Source organism: Tauraco erythrolophus, chromosome 1, assembly GCF_009769465.1.
Source record: "Tauraco erythrolophus isolate bTauEry1 chromosome 1, bTauEry1.pri, whole genome shotgun sequence".
NCBI lineage: Eukaryota > Metazoa > Chordata > Aves > Musophagiformes > Musophagidae > Tauraco > Tauraco erythrolophus.
Genome location: NC_141465.1, coordinates 116,625,833 through 116,644,702, shown reverse-complemented (window position 1 = coordinate 116,644,702; position 18,870 = coordinate 116,625,833). Strand labels below are relative to the sequence as shown.

The window sequence follows — 18,870 nt, the reverse complement described above, 5'->3', positions numbered from 1 at the left end:
CCATCAGCTATTTCCCCTCACCCATGCGTACCCCTCGAGCATTCAATTCCATCTTTTCTTACAACAGCCAAGGGGCACCAAGTGCCTGGGGCTCTCCTTGGTCATGGGAATCCCAGGAGCAAGGCCAGGAGATGAGGTGTGCCTTATATTCTTCTATTTTTTAACCCCACTGAAGTTTAAGAAACACTTTGGATCCCACCAGGCCTGCTTCACGAAGCCCCATTTTCTCCACTATCCAAAAATTAACAGATGCCGGCACAGGTATTTTTCATCTCACAGAACTGATGTGAAGTCACCTTCCAAACCAGGAGAGCTGACAAGTCAGCGCACCCTTCAGTCTATTCGAATTTAAATTATGAGCTTTAATAAGGCCAAGTGCAGAGTCCTTCACTTGGGGTATAAAAACCCCAGGCATCGCTATAGGCTCGGGGAAAAGTGGCTGGAGAGCTGCCTGGCGGAGAAGGACCTGGGGGTTTTGGTTGACTACCGGCTTGATATGAGCCAGCAGTGTGCCCAGGTGGCCAAAAAGGCCAATGGGATACTGGCGTGTATCAAGAATAGTGTGACCAGCAGGAGCAGGGAAGTGATCCTGCCCCTGTACTCGGCACTGGTGAGGCCGCACCTGGAATATTGTGTCCAGTTTTGGGCCCCTCGCTTTAAGAGAGATATTGAGCTCCTGGAGCGAGTCCAAAGAAGGGCGACTAAACTGGTCAAGGGGCTGGAAAATAAAACTTATGAGGAGCGGCTGAGGGAGTTGGGGCTGTTTAGCCTGGAGAAGAGGAGGCTTAGGGGAGACCCGATTACAGCCTACAAATACTTGAGAAAAGATGGTGGGGAGGTGGGGAAAGGCTCTTTACATTAGTGTTGGGTGATAGAACAAGAGGAAATGGGCATAAGCTTAGTCAGGGGAGATTCAGGTTGGATGTTAGGAAGTATTTCTTCTCTGAAAGGGTTGTCAGCCACTGGAATAGGCTACCCAGGGAGGTGGTTGAATCCCCATCCCTGGATGTGTTCAAGAATAGGGTGGATGATCTACTTAGCGATATGGTTTAATGGGGATTAGGGATGGTTGGACTCGATAATCTCTAAGGTCTTTTCCAACCTAGAAATCTATGAAATCTATGAAATTGTCCATGTTACCAAGCTCCACTTTCTTCTGCAGGCCTTGGAGCTACTGTTGCATTTGCAGAAGGCGACCACAGCTTTACGGATCAGATCCTCAATTTATTTTGGTAAGAATGAGCCCAGGACTCTGTTTTTACTGAGTGCCACTTGCTGCTTATTCACCGCTCGGAACAGAAACCAGAGGAAGGCACAACTTCCACGTTCTTGCTGCAGCAAATTTCTTTGCCATGAAAAACTTTTTTATATCTTTTTTTTGGTGTGTTTTAACAGTTGCTATTTCTACATTATCTATTCTTAAGATTATTTCCTGTGGGAAAGACTTAATATTTTTAATTCCAATAATAATTTTAGTAAGTTGCCATTTTCTGCCAATGTTTCTGTATTTTGGGATGGAACCAAATCATATATTCTAAATTCCTCTTCTCACTGCAGTTTCTCTAAGAAAGCTTTTAAGGCAGTTATTTTTTACCTCGAAAACTACAGGAAAAGAACAGACATTTCTTATGTGACTGATTTTCCATCAAGATCCACGCTATCGCCTGCTTCCTGCATGGTTAACCTCATTCTTCCACTGCCATTTAAAAGTCAAATGCTTCTCTCCCTCATTTAGCTTTCATGTTATTCAACCTATGTACCTGGTGATAACTTCTACTGGCAGCTCTTTTGCATCCAGCTAGGAATAATTTGCTTATCAAGAATCGTTGCTGCTTCCTGGCAAAATCTGGCCACGCTGGAGAATACAGGTATGAAAGGTTGCAGAGGCCCTTTCTGCTCCTGTGCCCCCAGCACCATCACATTATAAAGTTTCCGTTCCAGAAACAGCGATTGCTTACAATTTTTGAGGCAATTTCTTAGACTTCTTTGCACGCAGAAAGTGGTGTTGCTGTGCATAGGTGTCTCTGCTGAAAGCCAGGAATGATATTCCTGTGTCGCCAACATGAGCAGCAGGTTCAACCTTGACTTCATAAAGTTAGGATTGCATCTCCAGTGCCACCTGTGGCCTTCACTATGAACACTACTTCAGAAATAAACTCCTTACTTTCAGTCAGGAATAAAGGCATCTAAGGGTTGTTTGTTGTTTGCTTGGGTTTTTTTAAAGGATTTTTTTTAAACAAGCATTGAATTGATATAACTTCTTAGAAGAAGATATTAGATGCTTTTTGAAGGAAGTTTAGCAGAACCGAGAATGCTTACAGCCAGTCTCAATACATGGCATAGTGTTTACTTGTCCAAATTTCATAAAATTCACTCCAAGTTTCTGTTTACCCCTGAAATGTCTGCAAAGGACGTGAGCCTTCCGCAGCCAGTGCCTTATAAGCCGGAAAGATTTGGTTTTCAAATGAGTTCGTCTTTAGGTGAAACAGGAGTTGGATTCTGTTCCCTGCAGCACAGACTTTCCATAAGTAGTGTATTCATCATGGAAGCACCTGTTTCCTTCTGGATCAGGTTCTCGTTTTGCTTAGTCGCAAAGATTCTGTAGTTGCAGACAAATTATTTGCATTTTAGAAATACATCAGAGGGAACAGCCAGAGGGGACAAGCACTCTGGTTGTGGTTGCCCTGGCAGAGCCACCACTACAGAGAAAGTGACTGCATTGAATTTTATGCCGTTTACTGACCTGGTCACACCAAAGCAGGTTTTACCTGGGAATCCTGCCCTTGTTCTCAAGGGCCATGAGGACAGAGGAAATGGTCTTAATGTACACCCAGAGATCCCAAGTGATAAGCTGCAGGAGAGGTGAGATTTGGATCTCATGTTGGTAACTCAAACCCATCACTAACATTACAAAAACAACCCAACTAAAAATTCTGCCTTAAAATCGGCAGAAATTATCCTTTTCAAAAACACATAACACATTTTAGATTTTGATTCAGATTTTTAATAAATTGTGCCAGTAGAAGCTTTCAAAGGCAATGATATATCAATAAATAACAGTTAAATTGAGTTCCTGAGAAAGAACCTACCACATGAAAGAATGTCAGATAGATGTAAATAACAAAAAACGGCATTACTATATAAAAAAGCAGTAATACTGAATCTTACATGAACTGTCACAACACAAGCACTGCATACCTCAGAACATTCCTTTCATACAAATGTAAACAAATACACAATCATTTTTGTTTAGTTTAGGCTGATGAATTTATATGTTGTTGCTTAGATATCTAAACAATGGATAGGATAGGATATGCTAAAACATTAAGGAATAATATGTGGAATAATATACAGAAAAAAAAATGAAGCTCCAGATTTAAAAATAAAATAAAGCAAAAAACACATTAAAGGAGTGTTTTCCTCAAATGTTATTACGTCAATCACTTTAAATAGGACTGTTACACTAATCTGAATTAAGGATTTTTGTGTGTGTTTACTTATTTAGTTATATATAATATATATGCAAATATGTATGGCTTAATTATCTTTAGTATTCCGATATCATCTTGAATAATTCTCACTTATATATATAAGAAAAACGCATATTTTAACATAGTTAAGAATTGATATTTCAATGTATGCCTATAATTTGACAGAAACGCAGGACTATTGTGCTCTGTCACAGCAACACTTTTACCTATAGACAACAGGACAGAATGACCTACGAACAACGCCAACGTTTTCGGATGTCGGTGCCCAAAACACTCGGATCCTGAACGGATACAAAGCCAGTCACATGTAGGGATGCCATGTCTGGAAAAGCCACGTCCCTCCAGGTTCCGCAGATGCCCGTGGAGCTGCATGCACTCAACACCAGCCTCACCGCACTTAGGACCTCGATGCGGCACGGGAGCGCAGCTGTAGGCATTCTGTTCTGAAGATGTCGAGCTACGCCTGTTAGTAGTGGCGCTCTGTGTTACTACTAGTGTTAAACAACGGACGCTGTTTCGCACGCCACGTCAAGACGCCTGATCTAGACTGTTGCCACAAATCCGCCTTGCAGTAACAGTCTTGCTATTGATCCTTCCCGGGGAAACGTGTGTGCTGATGACACGTGTTTACTACAATGACCTATTGCATCAGACCACGAAATCACTACTCAGTTATAACCGTCGCAATCCGTTCTGCAAAATCAATATTGGATACAATCATAAGAGGAAACCACCCACACGACACATTATCAACACGCGGCTTAAAACGGTCTAATTTTAGACCCTCAGTAAAAATGGATCCACAGGACCTGCCTGTGAATGGCAAGAAAAGGCCATTTCAAATAGAAAAACACTGCTCATGCAACATTCTTCACACACTAGACAATGAAATCACACCCAAATTGTCACTTGCTCACACTTTCTATTACACTCCAATAAGCAGAAGGAAATAAAGCAGCTTTAAGGTTATGTCACAATTTTGAAATGTGGAAAATACATATAATAAACAAAAATCACGGTGTGAATACAACGGCATCAGTAAATTTAGAAAATTAGAGAGCAGGTTTGTTTCTTTTTTTCATTTTTTCTTTTTTTTTTCTTTTTTTCTTTCTTACATTATTGCACAGAGACCTTTCATCACATGTTCTTCAGCTTTATGCATCTTCGTAAATGTGAAATAAGTGCTATGGATAAAATAAAAATGTAGAAAAGAACAGCAGCATGATTTGTCAAAGTTAATCTCTATAACTTAGTAGGAAGAAAAACCCTGCTATAAACAAAATATAAGTGCTCTTTATTCATTTAAAAAATAATGCTGACAGTTGCAGAAGTCTGTAAATGTTAATCTGAGTAGGGGGATGCTGACCTCAGGAAAAAATAGGCCTAGAAACAACAGACTGCTGGCCTTGCAGATTTTGGTGAAGACCAGGATTTCAAGTGTAATTATCAACAAAGTTATTTACAGTAAAACTGACCTGAACTTTCAAGAGTGCCATTTTCAGGACCTGGCCCTGCAAGCTTCTGACTCCTCAGGATGACTCCAGCCTCAGCCAAAGTTACACCTGAACAACCACTGCAGGATCAGTTCCTAAAGGATCAGTTAAAGGCCCTACTGGATTTGAGATTAGTCTTGTCTGGAGTACTCTATACAACAATTTACACATATACAGGCTGACAAGCTCCAGTCTGATCCACCACACCTTTGTCTTCTACATCAGATTTCTCAGACTGGCCAACTTCCATTCCAGAAGGTTTTGGATACCTGAATGGATACCCATTGTCATCAAAGAACCTTCGGAAAGTGAACTCATAAAAAGCATGTTCTGTGTGTTTGTTATTGGAAGAGGCTAGTGGATCCCATGTCCTGGTGCTGTCACCGCTAGCATCGCTCCAAGGACTTTCTTCTTCAACTGGATCAAAATTTGAAGTGTCCATTGGATGGCTGATCTTTGGAACATATGGAGCTGGCTGCCTACGAATATCAGTAGAGAAGTCCATAGAGTGAAAGAAAGAGTGGGCCTTAATATCATCTGCACCGTTTCTTCCAAGCCTGTCCTCAGCAGCACAGCAGAGCTTTGTGATGAGATCAGTTGCCTCAGGGCTTAGCTTGATCTGGGAGGGAATGTGCAGTGTGCTTTCCCAATTTATCACCTGGAGGTAAGAAAGGTGTTAAACAGCTAGTCCTGGAAACAAAATCCTTCCAATTGTCAACTGTACAGAAGTAAACACATAACTAGTCAATTCACAGTCTGTATAGTTATTTCAGAGGGTCAAGAACACAATGGTTAGATTGCATCAGCTGTTAACAATTACTTTAATGCCTCAAGAAACATTGTCGGATAGCAGATAAAAGGAGCAATTCCATTTTAAAAAAGGCAAATTCCTTCCTAAATGCTCCCACAGTCCAATTTGAGAATGTATTCAATTTACACGTGACTTCACACAATGATTTCAAGGAATTACTTCATTTCATCTCCAAAATGAAAATTAGGGAAAGTGGTCATGAGACACATCCTTTCTAATAAAAAACTACTCACTGCTTCATTTTGAAACACTTCCATTGCCAACTGCAATTATCACTGATGTATCAGCTTACTCAAATCTGATGGGCACTCTAAAGAATTTAGATGGATGAACTTGTGCTGAGAAGACTCATAAAAATAATAACTATGCAGTTGGACAAGTCAGTTCTAGTCTGATATTCACTATCTTCATTACTTGGGAAAGGATTTGTCCCTGCAGAGAACTATTTAAAAATCAGGCTTTTGTAATTACTGCTCCTTTCTCTAGTAAAACAAGGTTTGTGCATGGAGGACAAGGGAAGGGAAAAGGTTAAAATTTTACTACCACAGATTGAAAATTTGCTTTAACTTACCTTCAGTTGGGTTTCTGTGGGCGTAGGAGCCAGAAAAGGAGGCTGTCCCACTAACATCTCGAAAAGGATCACACCAACACTCCACCAGTCACAAAGCTGAGTGTATCCTGAAAGGCAAGTCAAAAGGTTGTGCTCCACCAATCAAGGAGAACGTGTATAGAGCTACTTGCAATTAAGTATCAAAACATACAGCACAGATTTCTATCTTTTCTCAGACAAACAATTTGTGACCTAAAAAACAAAGGACTCCCAATCCATCTTCATCATAAAGCCTCTTCTGCTGGCTGACTTGAATGCTACTGCTGTCAGTAAAGATCTAATCCTCTTGTCTGGGAATCTTTCTGAATAAATCAATTTACAACAAAAGTGAGTGGTGAAATCATATAATTAGAAAGAATGAAGTTATTTTTCATGCCCTGTCCCACAACTACATCACTATACAGCACAAACTGGACTTCAAAGAATAGCAAAAAGGTTTAGTGACTGGTGTCCCCCCCTAGGTTCAGTGGAGGTGACACTACGAGTTTGAAAAGCTGCTGAAAGACACAGTCTGGCTCTACAGACCGAAGAAAGCCACAGATGACTTTCTGAGCAAGCTCCAAGCAGAGGAACAATTTAAATAATTTACTTGCTGTGACAAGACATTCAAGTATATGTCTGAGACCTCTGAAAAAGATATGGACGATTTAAACACTGATTTCAATGGAGATTTGTGTCACTGGATGATGTGGCGTCAAGAGGGCTGGAGCACCTTTCCTATGAGGACAGGCTGAAAGAATTGGGGCTGTTCAGCCTGGAGAAGAGGAGGCTCCGGGGTGACCTTATAGCGGTCTTCCAGTACCTCAAGGGGGCCTACAGGAAAGATGGGGAGAGGCTGTTCAGGAGGGCCTGTTGTGATAGGACAAGGGGTAATGGTTTTAAAATAGAGGGAGGTAGATTCAGGTTGGATATTAGGAAAAAATTTTTTACCATGAGAGTTGTAGAACACTGGAACAGGTTGCCCAGAGAGGTGGTGGATGCTCCATCCCTGGAGACGTTCAAGGTCAGGTTGGATGAGGCCCTGAGCAACCTGATCTAGTTGGAGATATCCCTGTTCCTTGCAGGGGGGTTGGACTAGATGACCTTTGAAGGTCCCTTCCAGCCCTAACCATTCTATGATTCTATGATTCTATGATAAAAGTGCAATCTCTAAACTTAAAGACCAGGCTTAGGGCCTGGCTTGTAGACAACTTTGAACATCTTATCTCCTTACTACAGTGACCATGTTTGTTCTGCATGGATAGCCAACAAGTACTGTCTAAATTCCTCAAGCCAAGCTTTTGAATGCAGAGTGTCCAGGGTAAATTGTGGAAGACTTTTTGTTGTGTCTCCCCAAGCTGCTAGCTGGGAATTTGGAGGACATGTTTTCACAAGTTTGTATCATCCATATTTAAGTGGCTCACCTGAATCAGTGATTCAGAACCATCAGCTGGCTACTCACTGGTCTATGTAAACCTGTTAGGAGTCATAGTCGTACTCCATGAGCACAGATAATCTGCTTTATACTTGAAAAACATCACTGCCAACATCATCTGACACATTTATTAGCAGTCTCATTCAAAGGCCTCAGAGTGTGGATACACACAGACACACTAAGTATGATCATCATCAATGTCAGTAATGTGATGCTGAACAGTGGGTCATGTAGAGAAATCTGTTCTACTTAATCTAAGTGTTTGTGGCCTTCAGAATCACAATCTTCCAAAGCAGCAAGCTTATTTAAGGCAAAAAATAAAAAAGTATTTCAATGCATCCATGTTCATTTAAACAGGACACAAATAAAGGTTATCTACCTTTACGAAGCAGGACTTCAGGAGCAATATAATTTGGGGTTCCAACTAACGAGTGGGCTAGACATCTCTGATGCTGCTTCTTAGCTCTTTGTTCCAATGTCTTCAGCCTATCTCCACATCTACAATTGGACACATCATCCCAAAGATCACTGGGCTCCATGCTGTCTTGTCTGATATGGCTCCCTTTCAAATGGGAGAGAAAGTTTACACTTACAGTCATAAAACACAACACACAAAGAGAAACATATTTATCTAGATCTAGTTGTGCCATCTTCTACTCTCACTGAAGAATAGCATTTAAACTTTAAACCCACGGCATTTCCTTGTGCATCCCCTTCACAACTAGTTTTCCACAACAAGCAAAATGTCTCTGTCTCAGCGCAAGCAAGCACGCTCCCATAGGGGAGATACAGAGCAATGGAGTATATTTGGATGAGCTGTACCAATTGTTTATGACCTCAATGGCACATGCAGGATGTGTGTGGACTACTTTAAATCTGTGATTAAATTATTTCATCATCAAAAGAGACCCTCCAAACAAGTATAAACTTGTTTGTTTATAATTACTGCTGCTGCAGTGGTCAGCCAGATTACTGATAGGGATTTAAACAGTATTGGAAACAAAGAACTGGAAACAAACTAACTGAACGAGTTAGAGGCAGATGCACGGTACTGTCATTGACCCTTTGTCAACGTACACACCTCTGTTTTCCGGGCTGACCTTTCTGCCAAGAGGCATCTGCTCGTTTCAAAACAAATAATGCAATATCATCACAAATAAAGCCTAAGAACACTACCTTTCTGATAGTATTTTGAATTGTGAGTCCACCTGAATCCAGTACACAGTCCAAAGTCAGTCAGTTTGATATGCCCATCAAGGTCTATCAGAATGTTGTCAGGCTTGATGTCTCGATGAATAAATCCCATTTTGTGCACGCTCTCTATAGCCAAAGTGAGCTCTGCAATATAAAATCTAGCCAGACGCTCTGGAAAGACCTCCATTCGAATCAGTAGACTCATCATATCCCCACCAGGGATGTAGTCCATCACAAAGTACAAGTTCTCTTTATCTTGGAAGGAATAATATAGTTTAACCACCCATTCATTGTCTGCCTCAGCAAGTATGTCCCTCTCTGCTTTGACATGAGCCACCTGGTTCCTGTTTAGCACATCTTTCTTTCGCAGAGTCTTCATGGCATATAGGGCATGGGTATCCACTTTGCAGGCCAGGCACACTTCTCCAAATGCACCAATACCCAGAGTCTTGATTTTCACAAACATAGATTTGTCCATTTTGGCCCTTTTAAGTCTGTTGTAGTTGGACTCCTTCTGGTAGAGAATTTTCCTCATTTGTTCCTGTTCTGCTTCACAAAGGCCAGCCTTTACAAAGGAAAGCAAACCACAAGAGCTAGTACTGTTACATTCATAGCAAGAGAACAATAAACTAGCATTCCCAAAACGCATTTCTCAGAAAAATTAACCAAGAACCAGAAAAGACGTACTCACAAGAGATATATTCTCTCGCCTCTCTATTGAAGTATTTCTGAAATACCGGCAAATTCACTGTGCCCTGACTTTGTTACCTGAGATTGGTCGGCCTTTCTCACTTGACTGAACAAAGAGGCACAGGGCAACACTGTCAGAGAGGGGAATATAACAACAAACCTGATCATGGGATTTGGTTTACACCCTTCAAACGTGCACTTTGACACTGCACTCCACTATACGTATGAGCACTGCAGTACACCTTAATTTGAAGTGGAACTTAAACCTGGACGCAGCAGTCCACTTTGTTCATCAATGGTTCTCCAGGGCAACTCACATTAACAGTTCCTACCTGGAGTACTGTTTGACTGCTGGCTTTTGTGTTGTAATTAAGAAGTTAGTTTTGACCCACACATTCCCAAATGCCTTGGGAATCTTCTTTAGAAAGTTCTTCCTCTGTCATATACAGCTTCTGCTCTCAAAGTCTGTAGATCTCCCATCCATCTGTTCTATAAAATTCTCCCTTTTCCCTCCCAAAATACATGCATACAACCCTCAGCTCTGGCCTTCCCCCAGCCACTGCAGCCCAGACTCTGCTGCTATTTCCCCTCCAAATGTATTATTTCCCCTTTGCATCTAAGCTATAAAAAAGTTGGCTTGTCCACCTCCTGTCCTCAGAGAGCCTCCAAGTAACTGTAAGTAACATTTCACAAGACTGCAGGGAGAGACCTCCCGAGAAAGGGAGAAGCAGCCGTATTCAATACAGCTTCTTCCTCATCCTTCAGGACAGAGCCTGCACACTGCCAACTCTGCCAACTTCAGTGCCTGTTCCTCTCCTGAGAGACACTGGTGGCCTCCACCAGCAGAAACCAGAAATTCCCAGGATCCTCTGACAACCCATCCTCTGCAACATGCCCCTTTTTTTCTGCATATCTCATTTCCAGAATCCTGAATTAACTGGCATCAACTGAAGCACTCTGAGAGGAAGATTAGTACCTGGTGGGAAGGGACAATGAGGAGGAGGGAGTTGAAGCTGACTGATTAGCAGGCTAAACACCCAAGCACACGCCCACAGGGCTGCTGCTTAGATTGATTTAATTTCAATTTGTAGTCTATATCTTTAAAGATGAATGTGGGCAGCCAGACTATGCAGTGAGATCCCCATGGTATAGAAACGAGATCTGTATGAATAAAGGATGGAGGAGGTCTGCAGAAACCTGCAGAACAGATAGAATGAATTTTCAGACTGAAGGCAACAGCCAAGCAAAAATAAGTAATACTGGTTTTAAAATGTAAGGCAAGTACATCAATCCATAATAAAAGAAATGTTTATTGCTTTAAGGTAAAATAATTAGTGTGTTGTGTTCTTGGTTAAGTTGAGATAGCCAAAATCTCCTGAGTTCATAGCATATTATTCCAGTCTGTGATGAGGTTGCTAGGGGAAGAAGTTGTTTTTGTTTACAGCTGAATTATCTCTGAGTTATGAAGTGAGGGAAAGCTGAAGAGTCAGAAGAGAAGAACTAACACAATTAGCTGCTGTTTTACTTCTCTAGAGATCATTCCCTATCTCAATCTCAGGAGAATATTCACTAAATCCAAGCAATGCAACACAATCTGTACTTGCAGTGAGGACAAACTATTAACTGTCACTAAAATGCAGACTTTTCAAGAGATTTTAGAAGCATATTGCTTTAATTTTAACCTCAACAAACAAACTGCTGTGTTATCTGGAGCAATGTGAACATCAAATTAAATGACTGGAAATTGACTGTGCTAGGAAAGATCGAGTAGTTAATTATTATCCATTATGCGTTAATAATAGCTTTCCTTAGCGTTTACTCTTAAATACAAAAGTAGACTAGTCATATTCTAGTCATGCCTGGGAAAAAAGCCTCTTCCACGTTTAAAAAATAAAAACAAAACTGCCAGAGAAACCATCAGAACTTGACTGCTTTGTTTTAAGCAGCCCTATCACTGAATCAGTTTAGGTTTGAGGGCTACAATTAGGCATGAAAGAAGTGCTCTCACTCAAAAAGCGCACCTCCCTGAGACCTGCTTCTACAACAAGTCACGATTCTATGATTCCAAGTTCCAGCAAGGATCCCAAGATCAGTTCAAGCGGGCCAAAATGCGATTACTTGCACGATATTATTACATGTGTTCAACAGAGAACTTCCAGGCAAGTATTACACGTTCATCTGAAAACACGGCACGGTGAACATACTGCCAAGTTGAACCACGGCTTTGGCGAATGAGTGGCTATCATGGAACAGGGAGGAAGAACTGGAGCAAAGAAAAAACCTTTTTTCAGAGTTTCTCAAGAACTGCTAAAAAATTGCCAGGGTTACCTCGGCCTCAAACCTGGCTTCTGAGTTCTTGCCTAAGCAAACCTAATACTTTCCTACTACGGGAGGTTTTGCTTCATTTTACTTTTCCGGTATGAAAATACATTATTTCACCTCTCGGGTTTTTAAAATAGCCTCCCAGACCTGCATCCAGACTTCTAATAGGTGAAAATAGTCCAGTAAGAGCAGGTGTTGGATACCTGGAGTCTGCCTTTATGAATTTTTTGACTGATTAAAAATAATAAATTTGACCCCATCAGTTTTTATCATAACAAAACAAGGAGAATTACTTTAGCCATTTCTTGCTCCAACTGTAATCTTCTGTTAATCTTCTGCTGGTAGGTCTTTATGACATTTTCTACATGTTGCTCCATGTAGAACTTGAAGGCAAAAGGTGAGTAGCTCTTTATTCGGGATTCTCGCTTTTCCTCATCTTTGCCATTTTTTCGCACAGGCACCGGAGACGTCTGAATCTGCTTTTTATCCTTGCTTGGTTTTTCAGCTTTAGTGTTCTTGCTGCTTTTGTCATTTCGCTCATTGCTCTCCTCAGCCTTATTGCACGTGGAATTGGGGACTACACGGAGGGTCTGCTCTACGCCCATGCATAAGCAGTTGATATCAAACTGCTCAGAGCTACCAGGAAGTAACAAATGCTTGGGATACGGTGGTGGTGGACACCGCAGTTCCTGGTTACCGTAATCCACATCTAGTTGATAGGCATTAGCTGCTCCAACAGGTGGCACATGATGCTCAATGATCTCCAAGCCATCCACAGCTGGTGCCTGCGCAGGTAACCAACCAGGATGGGAAGGTCCCACTGCAGTCTGAGGCTCAGGTCTCATCACTCGCATGCTCTTCACCGGCTGGAGAATATGAGCAGATGTGACTGCTGTGATCGTATTTGGAGATGTAATTGAAGGATCAGGTTTTCCTGGAGGAACCTGTCTTATAGACACTGTCACTTGTGGCTGTTGCTGGTGATTGTTAAAGGAATTTGTTCTGCTTGGCACTGTGGCATCGGGTCTGAAGGATACATGTTGCCGTGGAGATGTTTCTAGTCCTGGATTTTGTAAAGAATCTCGGCGTGATGGCGTTGCTGCCTGCCACTGCTGAACTTGGGGATTATTCATGTCATACAGGTCCATGTTTAGGCTATTTCTAGATGGAGTTAATAGATTTTGTGGTGGACTGTCTGAAAAATCATTAGCAAAGGCTGGACCTCTGGATATCACATGCATTTGATGAGAAGAAGGACTTGTCTGTTTGTGATGAGAATGTGATATATACAGGCTCGCTGGTGCCTGCTGAAATGCATGACCAGAATTATTCTGAACAACTGCCCCTTTATTTGGGAGATTGGTGTATCCTCCCTCCTGCTGCATCTTGTTTTGGAAGGATGGGCTCCGCTGAACACCATACCCCATAGGCTCCCCCTGCACCATCATGTGCTGCCTACTGTAATGTTGGCTGTTGGAGCCATGGGACGTCTGCAGCTGCAACGCTTGACTGCTGTGATTAGTCACTGGATAATTAATCACAGGAGACTCAATATTTGCAGGGTATGTTTTCTGCTGATGGCTTGTTGGTGTGCTGTGAGTGCTTACTCCAGAGGGTCGCTGTACAGGAGCATTCATAGCTGTAGACTGCGAAGTAGAGATTAAATAGTCCATGTATGGCCTTGGAACTTCAGCAAGCATATTTGCACCTTCTGCTCCAAAGCCTGTCCCTTCATAGGCTGCATTGCTGATCTGATGGTAGGACGGAAAAGATTCGTTCGATCCTTCAAAGCTTGGCCTGCGGGTTACATTATTTGGCACAATACCCTTTCCTTTATAAAAAGAACACAGAAGCATGTTAGGAAACAATTCAGGTGAACCTATTACTTTGCATTACTCATCCATCTATACATACAGATATACACACACAAGCGCACACACTGCATAGGGAGTATGTGTTATAAAAACATCTTCCAAAATCTAAATTAAGCACTCGGAACATTTAAAGCTATAGGTGCCAAGTATTACTACTGATAATGAACTACTGGGCCCACAACACTGCTCATGCCAGGAATCATGAGAGAGTTCTACCAAATCATGAAAATAGAAGCACAAATTCCTTAACTATGAAATCATCGCATTACACTACAGCCTGTTTTTTAAAGCTGGACCAGTATTACCAATACAGCACCAAGAGGAGGAAAAAAGCTCCCAGAAGGACTGTCAATACAACTCAAAGTCAACATTACTATAAGCTACTAGGTCATCGCATAGTCCTCGTCTTCTGTACATCTCGACTGCTTATGCTGGGAATCTGTTAACGTCTCTCTGTTCCACCTTCTCCTCAAAAATCCTTGTTTCTCTCTCCTTCATTTGCAATGAAGGCATCATACACTTTGTCCTATATTCTTTCCAACGTGTCAGACAGTGTCCCCTCATATTATTCATCTTCCGTCTGTTTGGAAGGCAAATCTTTCAGGGTGTCAACATGTTAATCTTAGCTTGAAGAATGTGCACAGACAAGATAGCAGCATTCCTAAACTGGAATTGTCAACGGGACTTTTCATCAGTTCTTTGATCTGGGAACAAATTGCAGGTGTATAAAGCGCTGGCTATGCTAAAAAGACAAGGGGGAACTCTGTACTCTCGGTATTTTTTTGTTCCCCCTCTGGTTCTTTAGCTTTCACTAATCACAGGACTTGGCCCATCTATGCCTGAACAATTTGCTTTTAAAATCCTGACTTCACAAGGTCCACAGAGCAGTCATATTGCACTAACAGGCCTGAACCCTGACTTGCAGTCTCTTCTGATTATTTACATCACAGCACGTCCCAGCTGGGCCAGATGCAGCACACCTGAGCGTAGCTGTTGACTCCTCACCTGCATGCACACAAGCCTTGCTACATGCAGACAGGGACATGTGCGTTATTACGACAGGTCTGTGCACCATCTCTGCACTCTGAAGAGGCTGCCCCATACTAAATAACACTTTCATAAACAATGCAAGGTTTTGAATCAGAATCAGGTCAGACAAATAATCAGTGTTCTTTAAAGGGAAATCTATAATTGGCTGCTCTTTTCCTATGATAACACAAGGCCATGCTTACCAAGGTTGTACTTATAACAGCGCTCCCTAAGAGCTCCTCTGTTGGGACGCAGTGAGATGCACTGATGAGGCTATGGCAATCCAAAGCATCTCAAGAAGAGGCTACTCTGGCCTGGAGGAGGGAGGCAGCTATAAGATCCCCTCCACTTATCATCTGTGTCAGCAGGACTCATGCTGAGCCTCTGAGGCAAACTAACTTCATTTTTGCCTATCAGAGGCCATGGAGGAAAGCAGCAGCAATAGCTGTCCTCCTTTGGGACACATACCTCAGCTGTGCAAGGAATCTTGTTGATGCCAAGAGAGATATGATGTCCACCTCCTACATTTATATACCAGTAAGTCTATTCTGGTCTGACAGAGAAATATGCTTGGATTTGTGAAGATATCAAATGTGGTAGTTGCAGATGGTTTTGGGTTTTTTTTAATACATTCCTATCCAATAGTAACTGTTACGACTATCTCTTGCCTGGGAAGGTTTTAGATCAGAGTGTATTCTTAAGATTAATCAGTTATACTTATGGGATCATGTATTTTTATACATAGCTCTCTGTCCCGCAGTAGCATCTAGTAAGTTTTATTTGAATCAGTATGATTTTGTGGCACCTCAGGCAGGCAAGCATCAACTGCATGATATTTAAGTTCTGTATTCCGTGTATCCTAAAAGTAAAGTCGTATTTTCAGCTCAAAAGGTTAAGTATTCAAAACAGCTGCATGCTTTGGAATGTTAAGAAAGCAAAAACAAATGCGAGTGAAAGACAATCGAGTAATTAAAATGTTAGCCTGGAAAGATTTTCCTTTCACAGGAAAGGTATGCTCTTTAGAGCTAGGTGTGTTCTTTCACTTTAAGGAATACAACCTTTATAATATAAAGGAAAATAGAGTTCAATAATTCTGTGAATGTTACTTTAAATTCTCCTTAAGGCTCAGTTAAGGCCACATTTGTGCATGATTAGGACAGAGCTCTCCAAATAGTAAACTGGCCAGTACTACTTCATCTGTCAGGTGGTCATCCTGCAGAGTAACTCTCCAGGAAGTATTTTCTTAGGGTTTTCCAGAATTTCCCCAAATAATAAACAGTAGGTCTAAGACTAATAGAAACTGCAGAACCATACCCTCTTTTCCATCACATTTGAAGCTCCATTCCTGAGAGTGACCTCCTGGACAATGAGGTCCTTTTCCATCTCCCCTATGTGTGACTACCCTCAGGGTCCCTCAGGAAAGAAGTGGCTTTACTGAAGACCTCCTTCCTGTCCAGGGATTTTTTTTTGTAAACTGAATGGGCTTTCTCTTCCTCAGCTTTCCTCATCTCCGGACATGCCTCTCTATCAACTACCCTAAATTTAACACGCTTCCCAACAGCAGATCAAGAGGGAAGACAGAAAGAAGGTGCTGAAGTGGCCGAGAAATTTGTCATGTGGATATCACTTGCACTCAGTAAACTCAATTTATGACTACACTTAGAGGTCTGTACTACTGTAATCAGACTGAATGAATGGATTTGTTAGCTTCAACTAGTCCAACATGGACAAGACCTTTTAGGTCTAAATGTTGCCACTGACACAAGAGAAGTTCCTTGTCCAGAGAAACAGGCTCCTGACAACAGCTCTCCAATCTTCCCAATCCTCCTTCCACTAGCCCCTCTGCAGCACGTAATGCTGTGTGACTACAAATGTTCAGCCAGTCAGAGGATGCTTATTTGCCTGCTTGGCCAATTTTCCAAACAGAAAGAAGATAAAAGCAACAAATTCTATCCAAACCAGAGTGTATCCTGATCACAGATCAAAAGCATTGTGCAGCGCTGTAAGTGCTAAAACGTGAATGCAAACAACTATTGCAAGGCCTTTTGTCAGCTGTGGTCTGACGTTTGCTGATGAGGCATACGCAGGGCCCAAATCCTCCCATTTGCTAATTTACACAAAACAGAATTGAAGCAGAGTAGCAGGGATGAGTGGAAAAGCTTCTGCTATCTTGGCCCAAGCTATTTCTGCAGCGTACTTACAAGGATGTTAACATGAATGAATTCCTGTGAAGCGAGCTGTCTCACAACTCCATAGCAATTACCTATGCACAAGCTTTTACTTCACGCTAAACTTGAGATGATTGAGGGAATTTGCACTGAAGGATAAATAGCTTTGTGTTTAAGGAGGTGGACTATGAACATGCTCTTGCAAAGCAGGTGAGGTGTGTTCAGCTTCCAGCCCAGCTCACCTTGCAGGGCCATGTTCACATCACTGTCTCCTACAAGAGTACTACTGAATACTGCCAATCCACTACTGCTCATCAACAATAACTCTACTTCAAATAATAGCTTATTGCAAGAAAGTAGGACGCAATTTTAAAAAAAGCTTACCTGGTGAGGTCTGCTTAATTACACGTACTATCTGTTCATTTCTAGGATCCAAGTAGCTCATCTTACTGATATACTCCAGAGCCGCTTCAATACTTCTGCTACCAGTCTGCTTCAGCGCTCGGACAGCCATCTCCTGCATAAAGCAAACAAGAATTGAATTATATTGAGACAAAACCCAAGCACTGTACTGCAGGCTAGGAAGCAGTGAGCGTTTACATTTATAGGAACATTTTATAATTCACACCAGACCACAGCTGCCTGAAGCCAAATGGACCAATGTTTTGAAAACATTTGCCTTATACAAAAGTAAAAGAAGAAAATAAGAAAGAACACTATCTACCCAAACTCTGGCAATTAAAGAAGCATCAAATTGAAATGTGTACTTTAAGATTCCTTAAAACAAACTTTGAGTCAAATCTGGAAAAAGCAGCATAGTTTGACAGAGAATGAAACAGAATAAAATACTTAACTTGTGGTATTTGAGAGCACGTCTCTCAGTCACACCTGAACACTGTAAAAGCTTTAAAGATTTCACAGACGCCACAAGAATCTTATTAGGCTGGAACTAGTTTCTGCTGAGCAAATCCCGGCCCCACTAGAGTCAACAGGGAAGAAAGATTGCTGTTTTCAGTACAGCTGGGACATCATTCACTATCCGTTTGGAAAATGACTAGCACACCAAACTGCATTTCACATCGTTAGCCTTTTTAGCTGTATTTTATTGGGCACACATCCATCACTGAGAATATGGGTGCCAGACACACAACCTGAAAAATAAAACTGGCGTAAATATGAATATTGCAGTTAGACTACTCCAACACAGCCATGGTTAGCGTTCCCTGCTTTACAGCCAGCAAGCCACATTCTTCTGGAGTTTGTTTATACATTTACTTATAGCTCAGGTATACAGAATACCCTTCAACAATGACTCTAGCCTCTTGTTGCAAAGCAAAATCGACAAATCCTTGCAAGGAAGGCTGCATGGTCTTTTCTGAAACAATGGAGAGACTGAAATCCAGAGCTTTAATGTTGAATTCACATCACTGAACTATAGTCATCAAGAAGTTACCTGGTCAAAAGTAGTTGCTGAGAACCTTTCTATAATCACCTCCAAAAGGCAATCCATAAAATAGATATAACAGGAGATAAACTGACCTTTGGTGACAGAAGATTAGAGGATTAATTTGAGCTGGACTCCTAGCTTTTAGATTGCTGAAATTGGACGAAATGGATGTCACCATCAACAACTTGCTTGCAAATGTCAGTATCCTATTATCTTGCCACTGTAGCACCATTTTTAGCGGAGGGAATTCTGTCATCACAACCTGCCCACTGAGCGCTGAATCAGATGGAGTTTGTGCCTTCTTGGCTTGGCTTACCAAAGGCAGAT

General features: G+C 41.6%; 1 protein-coding gene across 1 annotated transcript in view; it reads right to left on the bottom strand.

Annotated features, from left to right (window-relative positions):
• Window positions 1–3,412: 3,412 nt before the first annotated feature.
• The window catches only part of LATS2 (large tumor suppressor kinase 2), a 52,349-nt gene continuing 36,891 nt past the window's right edge, over window positions 3,413–18,870 (bottom strand). Inside the window, exons 3-8 of the mRNA XM_086621535.1 lie at window positions 17,481–17,613; window positions 12,319–13,856; window positions 8,996–9,578; window positions 8,199–8,381; window positions 6,367–6,473; window positions 3,413–5,642 (exon numbers count right to left, since the gene is read on the bottom strand). Coding sequence (XP_086477661.1) covers window positions 5,148–5,642; window positions 6,367–6,473; window positions 8,199–8,381; window positions 8,996–9,578; window positions 12,319–13,856; window positions 17,481–17,613 — 3,039 coding nt within the window. The 3' untranslated portion in view covers window positions 3,413–5,147. The remainder of the gene's footprint in view (window positions 5,643–6,366; window positions 6,474–8,198; window positions 8,382–8,995; window positions 9,579–12,318; window positions 13,857–17,480; window positions 17,614–18,870) is intronic.